We start from the raw sequence: 14,401 nt of genomic DNA, 5'->3' as shown, positions 1-14,401 counted from the left end.
ATCTGTTCGAGTCAACGAACTACCGAGTGTTTAAAACTTCAGATTGTTCAAAGAATTTTAATAAGATAAGTCAAAATAATAAATTCTCAGATTAAAGTCAGTAGGTTAGAAAATAAAATAAAAAAAATGAAAGAACTCGATCTTAGTTAACTTCTTACCTTCTTTGACATTATTGACCAGTTTGACTAACGAGCTGGCAACAACCCAATAGGATTCAATTAACGGACTTAAAACGCATCTTAGGAATTCAATACGATTTAAGCTTTCCTCCGTTAGGTTGATCTTTAGCATTATGTCTCTTTGTAGGCCAAAACCATCCTCCTCATCCTCGTCACTAGCAAAGCCTTCCATTCGATTGGACCATGAACGCGAATGAGTATTATGTGGTCCACCCTTCAAAAACCCCAAAAAAAAATCAACATGATATTTCGGAGTCATTTATCTACAAAACAAAAACAAAAACAAAAACAAAATCATTTGAAAATTGAACTTACCATAGGCTGTGATATCAGCTCTTGCGTGATAAGGCGATCTATTGTGTCAGTTATCACTGAAGTAAGGTCTGTACACGCCTATAAGTAATATCGTAATTAGTAAATATAAATACCATCTATTAAGAAGATTAATTAATTGCAAAATATTTACCGGAGCAAATACAAACTCGTTTTGCAATAAATTGCAAAGATACAATGATTTTTTTATGACAGCGTCGTAAGAAACTGTAACTTCGCTTTTACAACCTCTCCATGGCTCCAATTCTTGGTTTAATTCCGCTAATACAGCATTTACTAGAAATAAATATTTACGTTAAAAAATAAATAAATAAATATTTACGTTAAAAAATAAATAAATAAATATATGAACGATAAAAAAATAATGAACTTACCAACAACACTGTCCATTAGGAAGGCGGAAATAACCGAATTGGCGTAATATTGCAACTCTAAAACATATGGCAAACGAATAATTGGCTTGTAAAAGGTAATCTTGGCTTTATTCGCTTCCGTATCAATAAAGGACCATTCCATCTGCATCGTTTCCGTAGAGATCAAGTCTTTCCCGATCAAACTCCACGCGTGTTTGATAACGTCACCAATTTCGCCCGAAAATCCGACATCGCGCTTGCGATTGGCCAATTCTTGCTTCAACCAAAGCATGCTTTGACTTAATTGTTGCAAAGTGGCGCCTTTACGGTGTTTTGTTAGTAATAGGAAAGCTAAGAGGTTCGTGCTCATTAAGGCTGTAGAGTTTGAAGCGTCTATCATTAAAGAATTAAATTGTTATAGAAGACGCGAAACGTTTAAGAAAAGTTGGAAATTAGTTACGTACCATGAACAACGTGATTGGCGAGATCGTGAATAATGTCCCGGATGTCTTCCGGAACAACGTCTAAACCGTAGAGAGACGAATTGCTCGATTTTCTTCTTTCAGGGGCAACTTCACATTCGGGAACAGTTCCGTTTCCGAAAAGTAATCTGGGAGGAAACACTGACGAATGTCGTCGCTTCGCGCTTTGGATAAATTCCTAAATAACAATTATAGAAAAAAATATTGTCCGAATAAGTTCCGCACCTCTAAAAATGTCACAGACACGATAAGAAACCACTTACTTTGAGAGAATAAGGTTGACAAAAATCAACTCTAACATTTCCAAAATTGGAATGAAGCGTGCTCCAAATAGCTCTAACAGCGGTGGTGAAATTTTCCATTACTTTGGGCTTACCCTAAAGTAGTAAAACGTAAAACCATACGTGAACCCCATACTGTATGACAGGCCTAACACGAAAAAACAACTTACTAGTTGTTCCATAACAAAATTTCCCTCCAGAATCTTTTCGTAACTGATTCCAACGGGTACTATAAAAACATCTTCAACACTACCTGATATCCCCAAACACGAAATCAGTATTATAACACAAATCAAATATAAGTAATAAATCAAAGTGTGAGAAGTGATAACGTACCACTTAAAATTGAATCAACAACAACAGAGAGCAATCCAGTTTTAGGCATACAAGCCTTTCCAGTACGCGAACGACCCCCTTCTATGAAGAATTCTAAACTATGTCCCGCTTTTAAACTTTCAACCGTGTACTATTAAAACAAGAAGAAAATTAAGGGCCATTCACCCCCAAAAAGTCCCAAAATAAACTAATTAAATTTAATTATATTACCGAATGTAATATAGCTCGGTAGACGAAATCCTTCCGGTCCATCTTTCTTTTGATGAAAAACGCTCCCAAACCGCGCATTAACGAACTATTATTTAATTAGGGCTAATTAGACACTGACAAAAATGTTTTGACGTTATAATGGGTTTGTTTAGTATTTACCCGAAGAATGGAATAAGTAGATTATCGCCAGCCGCGATAATTGGGGCTTGCAAGTCATTAATGTATAGGATGAATGTGACGAGAATGTAATCTAAGTGACTTCGATGAAGTGGTAAATAGATAATGGGTACTTTTCGTTTGCTGATTTTCTTTAGGTTTTCGATATGACCTTTGTGTACTTGAATGCCAGTAAGCATTCGACCAAGGAGTTTGTACAAAACCCAACCAGCTAGTCTATAATCAAAATTGGGCGGGTAATCTATGGTCAGAATAACGGTAATCTAATAGCAAAAGAACTGCGCGTGTTATGTAGTAACAAATATTTAGAGGTTATGTATTCGTGAACGTAGTATTAAATTATGTTATAATATATTATATAATAAATATAACATAGAGAACATAATAATCTAAGCGAATATACTTAATTTCACATACCTCAACAATGCAGAGGAAATGCAGGACCTCATTCGATGCAGCCCATTAGAGGCTTTGGTGTAATGTTTTCGTTTTAAAGCTTCAACAACTTCGGGGTCGATATTATCAACTGACAAGTCTGCACCTAAAAACAAAAGAAACATTTTCTTTAATTCAAAATATAAATTATAAAACTTCTAAAGCAACAATCACTGAAAGAAAAAATATATTGAAAGAAAGAAAAAACCCCAGATTAACAACTTACTTTTAATATCATCTTCAACTGCCATTGTTATCGCTTCTTGGACCTTTTCACATTTTAAAACTGTATTGGAAACTTCAGGATACGGATAATATACTCCACGCCTCACTAGAAATGCTAGATGAAAGAACGTCCTAGCAATAATCCCATTTTGCCTACAAAATAAGTTTTGAAAACAGTTAACAATCGCAAACGCGACCTAAATAAACATATTCATTGATTTAAGAAAACAAAAAGTACCTGTTTTGTGTAGGTACATTTAAAACATTGTGAATGCCCAATGTCGAAGATGGGTCATTGGAAAATGCCAACTTTAATGAAAATAATAAAAACTATTTATACAATCTGATTTCTTAATTTTAATTAGAAATTGTTGACACGCATTGATGCATTTAATTAAGGGGTCGGACATTTCTCATATATTTTATATAACTTCATAAGAAATTTCAAAAACCAATTTCCCGATTTCAAAAACCTTTCAATTTCCTCAAAATTCCTTAAAAACTTAAAATCACCTAAAAATTAATTAAACATAACTATTTGATTCAAATATACAGCCCCTCGATTTACATTAAAATTAAATAGACTTCCGTCAAATAATGGGTAATCAGCGGACCGTAGAGTGGAACCATTGAATAACAAACACAGATAAATAAAATTCCACAAAATACAAAATAAATGAACCTTAACCGGGCATTTTTTTTAAAAAATAAAACAGAGCAAGCCTAAAAGAAACGAATACAAAACTTTGTTACGAGTCTTAGGACGTGCCATTGAAAAGGTTTACATAATTTTTAAACAAAAACCCTCAAGCATCATTCAGACTAGAGGCAATTTGAAGGAGAAATTTTAATCTATTTCCCCTTCAAAATACCGGCAAGTTCGTACGAGGAAATTACTCGCAAAGAACTGGAAAAAATTGTGTAAAACATTGCGAATACTTACTTTGCTTAAAGGTACGCAATGTGGGCAACAGTCCCCCATGGAAGGACGTTGGGCACTCATTTCGGGAACAACTGGGGCCACTTTGAAATGAGCTATCCGGTCCCACTGGGGCTAAAAACAAAAGAGACGGGAAAGATTTTTGAGACTAACTTCGAGAGAGAGAGAGAGAGAGAGAGAGAGAGAGAAAATAACGGGAACTAAGGAGGCTATTATTAACTCGTACCTCCCATACTCTAAAAATAGTGTTCAAACTTTTATACTTGTATTTCCAAGTATAAAAAAAATCTTTAACGTTTAAAGGAAAGTACCTACCACGTTATAATTTACTATTTTTCAATCAAAGAGTATTAACATTTATCAAACGTTTATATTTTTGTAAGACATTAACAAATGTACAGTAACTTTTAGGGTAAAGGGATTTATGTCGTGTCTTGGTAGAATGGTACTGAATTGTTAAATTAAAGTACCCCTTATCTCGCTTAGTAGGATTTGAAAAATGCATTTAAAATGAGACTAAGCATCGTAAAATTTAAATTAAAAACCAATTAAATAGACTCGAACGACGTTATTATTATTTTTAATGTTTTTCATTTAAAATGTAATTATCATTTAATTTAAATAAAAACCGAATAAAAAATTTGGATAAATCATATTTTAAATTGGGTTGTAGGTAGCTTTTCATTCCTAAAGACAGAACGAGCAATAGTATAAATTTATAAGATATTTTCCATAAGTATGTCACTTCGTAATGCTAGACAGTGAGAGCTAGTTCGAGAAAGAGCGACAATTGAATACACTCGGTTTTCCAATCCACCTTCAAATACTTAGCCTTTGATAGCGCCTCACCAGGGCGTCGCTTTACGAGAATCTATGACGTTTCAACAACTTCACATCATGACAAGCTCTCAGTAACCAGTGACAAACTTATGGAACATATCTTATGAACTTATGATAATAGGCAAGGTGTTTAACGCCAAAAGATCCAACATATGAACGTCTCGAAATTGAAATATTACGGATAGACGTTTCTGGCGTTACAAGTAGGTTTCTTAGACAACTGCCAACGGATCCTCAAGGTCAAATTAAAATTTTTAGATCATAAACCGCTTGGAGGGGTATATAATTTCGACAATATCTAATTATCATAAAAAAACCTAGTCCCCAGTATAATTAATTTTGATAATCACTCGCTATCAAAACCACAAATTTGAATAAAAAATCCCATCAAGTAAATAGACGACCTTGACACTGTGGATCTAAATAGCGTTTATCGACAAAACAAGGAGAGAAAGAAGAAATTAAAATAGTTGGTGATTAGGCTTATCAGTCTGACTGACACGTTGTCGTGGGTGGAATTAGCAGACGTGAAAAAAACTTCATCAAAAATACATACATTCAGGCATAGTAGGAAAACCTGGAATTTGGTGGTCGCTATATGGTAACTGATTGAAAGATACTTTGTAATATTTGGGAAGATTATAGATAAGCAATGACTTGTCAATTTCTTAAGATTCATAGCTATTATAAAGTTTTGTACAACATATTAAAGAGTGTGGTGTTTGAGCATCTTGTTTGCATCGGGTGTGTGTACAATAAAGATGTTAAATATGGCTTCAAACAAAAGGACTTTTGGTGGACTGGTAGCTTTCAAGTCCTATCTAACGCCTTTGGGTCTTAAACCTATTTCAAGGTGACAATACCGCGACCCCCTCTATTGAAACCCTTGGGTGGGTCTTCAGTTGATTTCAAACTGACTAAACACATTTTATACGTTCAAAACTATGTACACGTGATTTGATGGAAACCACACGGTTATCCGTAGTTTCTTTAGTCGTTCCCTCGTGTTACCAAGCAATTTATGAGCCAAGAAACTGAATGCAAGTTTGAATCTGTACTTGACTAACTTGACCTGACAACACCGCGCAGACTATGCTAAAGCTAATATAGAGAGCTGGGTGGAATTTTACCTAGCCCCTTCAGTGGAAACTTACTGAAAAAACAACTTAGTAATCTTGACCTACATAAAATTTGTTTAAAATCTTCACGAACCTTAAAATACGCGAAACATTTTTTCGGATGACTCCTCCGTGTAAAATTGCGAATAAAAACACGTTGATAACAACAATAAATCATTGTATCGCTAGTTTACTAAGGATATCCTCGTCCTATAATAGCTAACTTTCCAAGGTAAAGTATAATATTACAGACAGAGAGAACCGATTAAGTCTAATTTATCTTACATAGTACCTCACCGCGACATTACGCAAAATAATACCAAGGATAAAAAAGATTTCAAGAAATTGATAAGCCCGGAGAAATCCGTCGCGTAATATAATATTTCTTATCGGCCTTGTTTAATTTAAGTGAATAAAGTTACTAGTGCTCAGCAAAGGCACGCGGCGTTGCCCGTCACGGGGCTCTCACCAAAATCTCATAAATAAATAATTGAACAAGGGACATTTACCGACCAAAATAGGGTAAAGTAGGAACCAAAATTGGACCACTGGTAAAACAAAATGACATCTTTAATATATTAAAAATGTCTTAAACCGCCACATTTTTAACTATTAAATTAAGAACATTATATCACTCATTTTCACGATTTTCAACAAAATAGTGACAGTTATTTCGGACTTTTTTCTCAGAGATATTTTTATTTAGACTGACAAGTTTTCGTTACTTCTTTTCGGAAACAGTTATTCTAGATATCTCCCCTTGATTAACTACTAAATAAAACCTTTTTCCCTTGGTTTTTCGAAAAATAGCGCGATTTAAAGACCAAATGGCGATTTTAGGGTAGTGACTCATTAATAAACGCCCAGTCCGTTCTCAGTGCCTATATTTAAAAGCAACGTGAAGGTAAAAGAGCCATGATCCAAAAATAAAAGAAAAAAAATAGGCCAGATAAGATGAAACAAAATAATAAAAAAAAAACACACATGAGAAAATCAAATTTCCCAAAATGCCAAATTAAGATAATGAGATACAGCGAGATACAGCCACTTCAGTTATAAAATCTCCGATTGTGTAGTTAGTAGGGACTTCTGGCTGGGATGGCAATTTTATCTGTTTCGTACACGTGTCAAGTATACTTCAAAAATTGCTTGGAATTTCTAGAAATCTTCATAGGAAGGTTAAGAAGCTAATTGGTGTCGATTTCTTAAGCTAAATTTAAATGCTGGCCCTTGAATTAAAGCGCAATTAATTATTAATTGCTTAATCTATCTTTTACATAATGTCACGTGCAAAATGAAAGGCGTACGTGATTTATTCTAACACCGCAATACACGTTTAAATCTAAATTATAGTAATATTTGAAATAGTTTATATTTATTAAACTATAATTCAGCTAAATTATTATCATTAAGCAACTATTAAATAATTGTAAGAGGAAGTTTTCTAGTTAATTAAATCTCACATCAAAAATTTTATATTGTCAATGCAAAGGGTAAAACACGTCAAAGACAAAAGTTTTATCAGAATTATACGTTAAGTAAAAGCCCTGAGAAAGAGTTTAGTTTTCGTTCATTATCAGGGTTAATGACAATCATGATTGTAGTGGTCTGTTAACCATTTCAAGGAAAATACGTATTTAAAGGAACAGTCGGGAAAAAAATTCCAAAACAGTTGTCAAAAATCGTATGACATTCTTGGCTATTTCAGTGCTTTTTCTAACCCCTTCTTGGTATCTTTTCTAGCATTAATGGAAGCAAGAGTGAGTTTGGGTTGCATGTCGTAGTATGCTCACAAGTCCCAATTGTGATCTAACTACCATTTATTTGAAAAATAATTAAGCAAATGCTTCGCTACAAATAGTTGTACTTAAGAAATTTATTTCCATGAACCTTTATCGAATGAAAGATATTTCCTTCAAATATTTTTTTTAGAAAATAATTTCACGATTTAAAATTAAGAAATAGTGACGTCATAGCCTTAAGGCACACCATTTTCTTGATCAAAAGGCGTGATATTTTACTGTAGGTAACTCATATTCGATTTAATGACGGTAAGAGAAGAGGGTATTTCTGATAAGTCTGCATCATAAATTAAGAGGGGATGTTCTTTGGGCGATTTAGAGTCGAAAATGTTCCATGAAATTTTGCCGTCTAGGCCACTGTTTTCGAGTTATGATTTTAGTATTTTAGGTATGACCCCTTAATTAAATTAGAAACCATTGTCTTTCAGTTCCTTAATTAAGTAAAAATCTTAACTTGAAAATAAATGTCATTGAACATTTCGGACTCAAAATCGCCCAAAGAACATCCCCCCTTAAATTATGGTAGACTTATCGAAACACCCTGTTTAAGGAAAATTGCTTTTCTTAGTGATTTTCTATTTACATTGTATTCAGATTTTCATCAAAACATCTACGAGGTGAATTTTGCTTATAGAGTTATTCTACCACACGCAGATATACCATTTCGTAATCGTAACTATAGTTTCTTGTTAATTTAGGGTAAACGACTGCGTATGACCTTGCTACTTGGTTTTCATCGCAGTTTTCTATCGAATCTCAAACGCGTCATATGCAAACACGTCACAACCCTACTCAAGTAGTTCTACTTTTTTATACAGGGTGTTTTTGAAAAGTCCATCACAAATTAAGGAGCGTGTTTATTGGACCAAACTGAGTGAAACGTATCAAAGAACATGGGGTCTACAACATTTAGTTTCGGAGATATGGCCCCCCAAACATTTGCCCCAAAAACGAGAAAATATCCCAAAATGTGGAGTAAGGGTTATTACCATTACCCAACTTGTTTCGAAGTCATAGACAATTTCAATAGCCTTGAATTTGAGAAACACTACTGTAACTTTAGATAGCAGAAGGGTATAAATGGGTAGAAGTACGCGTACGGCGGTAATGTAAAGCTAATACCAAGTGTCATAGTGTTTTAAGATTTCTCAGCACCCAGTAAAATGGTTGCGATTGAAGGTTGTGTTTGTTCATTACGTTAGTGTTTGATGTGTCACAGAGAAAACGCCATGATACGATCCCAATGTAAATGTATTCTTTATTAGTTCTTCATTCTTAATCTGTAACAAATAACTACTACAAGAATTGTTCAAAGTGTTCACCACCCGCGTTAAGGCAAACTTGAACACGCCTTACAAACGATTCCCTAACACGTTGCAAAATGCCTGGAGTATCGCCAATAGTTTGACAGGCATTAACGATTCGTCGACGAAGCTCTTCCACATCAGGTACTTCACTCTGATAAACTATGTCCTTCAAGTGGCCCCAAAGGAAGAATTCGCACGGGTTAAGGTCGGGTGATCGAGCAGGTCATTCCACGGGTCCACCTCGACCTATCCACCGAAAAGGGAACGTCGCGTTAAGGTGAGCCCTGACAGCGAGACTGAAATGTGGTGGTGCACCGTCATGCATGAACCACATTCTGCGTACTAAACCTAAGGGCACGTCGTCAAGTAATTCCGGTAAAACGTCTTGTAAGAATTGTAGGTACGCCTCACCGTTTAACCTGGGCCGAATATGCGGATATGAACCTAATGTATGGACGAGCCGAGGGGAATGCTGCTGCAGCTGTACGTTTTTATCAGGAAAGATTTCCGCAAAGACGCTTACCAAACCGACTGACGTTCGAGGCTGTGGACAGACGTTTACGACAGGACGGATGAATCCAACCGGCTGGACCTCAACCTAGAGAGCAAGAAGTCCCAGAGGCCGTAGAAGACGAAGTCCTTACTATTTTCGAGGACGAACCAGCAGCAAGTACCCGCCAGGTGGGTAAGCGATTAGGCTTTGGTCACGTGCTCGTGTGGAAAATCCTCAAAAGTCACCAGTTTCATCCTTACCATTTTCAAAAGGTTCAAGGTTTGAATCCCGCGGTCTACCCACGACGCATGGCGTTTTGCCAGTGGTTTCAGCCTCAGATAAACGCCATTGTTTTCCCGCGTAGTCTGTTAGTCACAGACGAAGCTATCTTTTCGCGAGATGGTATTATTAACCTGCATAATAAGCATCAATGGTCCCCAAGAAACCCTCACGCAACGTTCGTTAAATCTCACCAAGTACAATTTAGTTTAAACGTGTGGTGCGGTATTGTAGGTGAAAATTTAATTGGACCGTATTTTCTACAGCCCAGGTTAAACGGTGAGGCGTACCTACAATTCTTACAAGACGTTTTACCGGAATTACTTGACGACGTGCCCTTAGGTTTGGTGCGCAGAATGTGGTTCATGCATGACGGTGCACCACCACATTTCAGTCTCGCTGTCCGAGCTCACCTTAACGCGACGTTCCCTTTTCGGTGGATAGGTCGAGGTGGACCCGTGGAATGACCTGCTCGATCACCCGACCTTAACCCGAGCCATTTCTTCCTTTGGGGCCACTTGAAGGACATAGTTTATCAGAGTGAAGTACCTGATGTGGACGAACTTCGTCGACGAATCGTTAATGCCTGTCAAACTATTCGCGATACTCCAGGCATTTTGCAACGTGCTAGGGAATCGTTTGTAAGGCGTGTTCAAGTTTGCCTTAACGCGGGTGGTGAACACTTTGAACAATTCTCGTAGTAGTTATTTGTTACAGATTAAGAATGAAGAACTAATAAAGAATACATTTACATTGGGATCGTATCATGGCGTTTTCTCTGTGACACATCAAACACTAACGTAATGAACAAACACAACCTTCAATCGCAACCATTTTACTGGGTGCTGAGAAATCTTAAAACACTATGACACTTGGTATTAGCTTTACATTACCGCCGTACGCGTACTTCTACCCATTTATACCCTTCTGCTATCTAAAGTTACAGTAGTGTTTCTCAAATTCAAGGCTATTGAAATTGTCTATGACTTCGAAACAAGTTGGGTAATGGTAATAACCCTTACTCCACATTTTGGGATATTTTCTCGTTTTTGGGGCAAATGTTTGGGGGGCCATATCTCCGAAACTAAATGTTGTAGACCCCATGTTCTTTGATACGTTTCACTCAGTTTGGTCCAATAAACACGCTCCTTAATTTGTGATGGACCTTTCAAAAACACCCTGTATAGATTTTGCTTATTACTAAAAGATAAGGGATTATATTGAAAATCTCGAACGTTTTGTCAGCAATTTCTTTCCCTTCTGCAGCATGCAGCGAGACCTTTCAACTGAATTGAATAATTAAATTCTATTGAAATACAGGGCCTTAGTTGCGCAAGTTCATTAAAAATGCCCTATAAACTAAATTAGCCAAATAATTCACAAGAAATATTTCGTAAACATCTTTTGTCTTCCATCAAAATAGCTTGCCACGTTTTGCTAAGTCAGGACTATTTTGCAGAAAACGTTACCTTAATTATAAATACATACAAGTTAAAGGGAGTATAAACTAATTATAGCGTCCACCCTAGCATGTCCCTAACCACGCAGCACACACGAGACGTACGTACTAGCGTTTGTTAGAGGTACAAATTGCTCACGAGCTGAAACATCTTTTCCGAGGCAAGGTTAGGTTACGGTTGGTTGACTCTATGGTTTAGTGTGTTCCGAACTCACGTGCCACATAAGTAAAAACACCTGAGAAGGCCCAGAAAATATGTTCCCCCACGCAGACCCGCTTCATTCGGTTGCATCTTTGTTACATCGAAGTTTATTACTATGACCTGTGGCCTATCTGAATTATTGAGAGAATTCCTTGACATCTTGGAGTACGCGGTTAAGGTTTATAGGTTACCCAAGGAATCATGGTACCTTTAATTTTTGGTATTTATGAAAGATTTGTAAGAAATTGTGGGTGGTGTTCATTAAACGATTTTAAGTCGAAAATGTTCTATGAAATTTTGCCGTCCGGGTCACCGTTTTCAAGTTACGTTTGGAGTGTTTTAAGGCAAATTTAATTAGCATTATCCTTCAGATCTTAATTAAATTAAGGGTCATTTAACAGAAAGTGAGGTTCTGCTTCGGATGAAATCTTTCTGTAGTGCATGGTTTACGAAGCGAAGTCTCGCTCAACTTTATCGCGTCATCTTGTACCTCACTACGACGAAAATAGTACAAAATTTGAAGCATTCGCGGAGCATGAACATTTTTGGCGTTCATATATTTGTAGTGCAAATCTGTTAAATTTAATTCGGTTCGCCAGTGTACTGCGCTAGTATTTATACGCGTTTCCCCCCTGGGAATCGTAAATTTTTTGCTAGCTCAGACCTCAGATTCACTTTTTGATATTTTCACATTTGTCTATCAGCATGCATATTGCTCATTTATAAAATAATCCAAAACAAATATTAGGACTTACCAATGAAATAGTGGGCAGCCTAAAACGACTGCTTCTGGTGAAGCGGGTACTAAACGTCCTTCCTCCTCCATTTCCAATCCTCCTTTCCCTTCGTCCATCAACAATTTCACCATCCATGGTCGTTCGTACGCGACCGTCATCTTCTCTGGACCGTAGTTGGTTTTCGAAATTCCTATTTTCAACTGTCATGTCGTTGTCGTTTGTGGGTATCGCTTTCGCTATCCTCTCTTCATCGTTGGACTGCGACGTTAAATACAAAGAGACTTTTGGATCGGCTTTTTCTTCCCATTTACGGTAAAGGCTTTGAATATTTTGAAAAAGCTCTGTCATAGCCGTTCTGCAGAAACAAAGCAAAAAAATGGAAACGAAATGAGACAAAATTATTATGGATAGGTATTACGTATTGAAATAAAAAACAATAGAATTTGAATAAGAGACTTTGACATAAATACTTAATACTTTAAATCTAAAGGAAGAGGAAAACGGTTTGTAAAAAAATTTGTGATCAATGTATCGTATAAGTTTTGATTCATTGCTTAACAGAAACGGAAAATGGGAACTTAAGTAATTTAAGGTTGCCACAGATTTTTTCATTTCAAATCACCTGACTTCTATAGGTTTTCCTGACCGCCAAAAACAGATTTCCCTGACCAATTTTCAACTTGTAGATAATTCAAGTACTCAATTCAATTCAAACTGTTTATTTTTTGTTTTCGTTACATATACAGGGTGTTTGTGAAATGTCCATCAATAATGAAAGGGCGTATTTATTGGGCCACTTTGAGTCGAAAATGTTCTATGACATTTTTCCGTCCGAGCCACTGTTTTCAAGTTATGATTGGAGTAATTTACGGATGACCCCTTAAATTTAATTAAGAAATTGAAAGACAGCGCTAATTTAATGAAGGGGTCATCCCTAAAATATTCAAATCATAACTCGAAAACCGTGGCTCGGACGGCAAAATGTCATAGAACATTTTCGACTCAAAATGGCCCAATAAATACGCCCTTTCATTATTGATGGACTTTTCACAAACACCCTGTATAGTGGACCATAGTATTTAGTAATGTGTTTAAATATTAATTTGAGATAAATACAATGAAACACTACTCCTGGTTATATAGAAGTAATGGTTCATGGTGGCCATGGGTCATCCGCTCCACAAAAACTCAAGCGCAATTTAGAATTTTTATTAAAATTCATGGACATTTTGTCTACATTATAGCATCATGGTCCTTTTCTTCAAACAGGCCCATAACCAATGAATTTGGAAACAATGCCCGATACCCGAGTCATGGGCCAATGACCCATAGTTGTAGTTAACCAATTACGCTCTTATACAACTATAATCAATTTAAATATATATGATTTAAACTTTACATCGACCTTGAATCCGTGTTAAGTGCAAATAAAACACTATAGTTTAAGTCAGTCAGAGTGTGACAATGCAGGGTTCATACAACTTTTGGAAAAAGAATTTCCCTGAGATTTCCAGGTTTTTCCCCATATGCTTCCCTGAGTTTTCCAGATTTTTCCCGTATATGGAGTATCCTATGGAGCAAATGTTAACCAAGGAAGGAGGGGGGGGGGCAAATAGGACTATTACATAATCAAAGGGCATCCCCGTATCTCTGGTAGAACCAGAGTTACAAGCCTCCAAAGTATAGTGTAATGTTAATCCTATGGAGGGGGTATGTTTACGAACATTTTGCTTAATTACTCGGCCCATGTTTGACGCAGCAAATTTCCCTGATTTCCCTGAATTTTAATAAAAATTCTAAATTTCCCTGACTTTTCCCTGAGGTTTTTGTCAACTATTTATTTCCCTGATTTTTCCAGGTTTTCCCTGTTTTCCAGGTTTGTATGAACCCTGCAATGTAATCGTTTCCCCGCTATGATTGTAAGACGGTTCCTTCCGTTTTACCATCTCAAGAAAGACGGCAAAATCGATCTTCATTCGTTCTAACAATCAGCAGTGAGACGTGAAAAACGTTCCGCCTGACTTTTACATTAAAAACTGGTACGGGTTTCAAATTAAGGTTGCAGAAGAAAATAAATGACGAATTGAAATCGAAGAAAGCACCAGGGTCGGTCACGTAGTCAATGGACGACAAACGTCAAATTAAAACGATAGCGGTATAAAACCTACAAATTGAAGGTCTCGATATAAAAAATCTAACTAGGTTAAGCTAGT

General features: G+C 36.3%; 2 protein-coding genes across 5 annotated transcripts in view; one reads left to right on the top strand and one right to left on the bottom strand.

Moving 5' to 3' along the window:
* mino (glycerol-3-phosphate acyltransferase mino) overlaps nt 1-14,401 on the bottom strand; it is a 43,212-nt gene that overhangs the window by 12,971 nt on the left and 15,840 nt on the right. For all 3 annotated transcript variants that reach the window (XM_089852443.1, XM_089852441.1, XM_089852442.1), the window contains 15 exons: nt 12,207-12,543; nt 3,955-4,065; nt 3,250-3,320; nt 3,013-3,164; nt 2,769-2,892; nt 2,334-2,567; nt 2,175-2,259; nt 1,965-2,094; nt 1,799-1,881; nt 1,611-1,724; nt 1,330-1,525; nt 887-1,258; nt 646-788; nt 495-572; nt 159-393 (listed from right to left, as the gene is read on the bottom strand). In XM_089852443.1, coding sequence (XP_089708569.1) covers nt 159-393; nt 495-572; nt 646-788; nt 887-1,258; nt 1,330-1,525; nt 1,611-1,724; nt 1,799-1,881; nt 1,965-2,094; nt 2,175-2,259; nt 2,334-2,567; nt 2,769-2,892; nt 3,013-3,164; nt 3,250-3,320; nt 3,955-4,065; nt 12,207-12,536 — 2,458 coding nt within the window. In that variant the 5' untranslated portion in view covers nt 12,537-12,543. The remainder of the gene's footprint in view (nt 1-158; nt 394-494; nt 573-645; nt 789-886; nt 1,259-1,329; nt 1,526-1,610; nt 1,725-1,798; nt 1,882-1,964; nt 2,095-2,174; nt 2,260-2,333; nt 2,568-2,768; nt 2,893-3,012; nt 3,165-3,249; nt 3,321-3,954; nt 4,066-12,206; nt 12,544-14,401) is intronic.
* LOC149623502 (uncharacterized) lies at nt 9,378-10,291 on the top strand. Of its 2 annotated transcripts, none has more exons than XM_089852451.1 (2): nt 9,378-9,699; nt 9,784-10,291. In XM_089852451.1, exon 2 carries the CDS (start codon nt 9,820-9,822, stop codon nt 10,255-10,257), a length of 438 nt encoding a protein of 145 aa, XP_089708577.1. In that variant the 5' UTR covers nt 9,378-9,699; nt 9,784-9,819; the 3' UTR covers nt 10,258-10,291. The 2 variants fall into 2 exon arrangements, with proteins under 2 accessions (XP_089708577.1, XP_089708578.1); XM_089852452.1 differs by having other exon boundaries at nt 9,378-9,703.

The sequence above is a fragment of the Phalangium opilio genome, unplaced genomic scaffold (genome assembly GCF_054372755.1).
Source record: "Phalangium opilio isolate 3A_F unplaced genomic scaffold, DU_Popi_V2 ptg000113l_1, whole genome shotgun sequence".
Lineage (NCBI taxonomy): Eukaryota > Metazoa > Arthropoda > Arachnida > Opiliones > Phalangiidae > Phalangium > Phalangium opilio.
The sequence above is the reverse complement of the archived record's forward strand: the minus strand, read 5'-3'. Positions and strand labels throughout refer to the sequence as shown.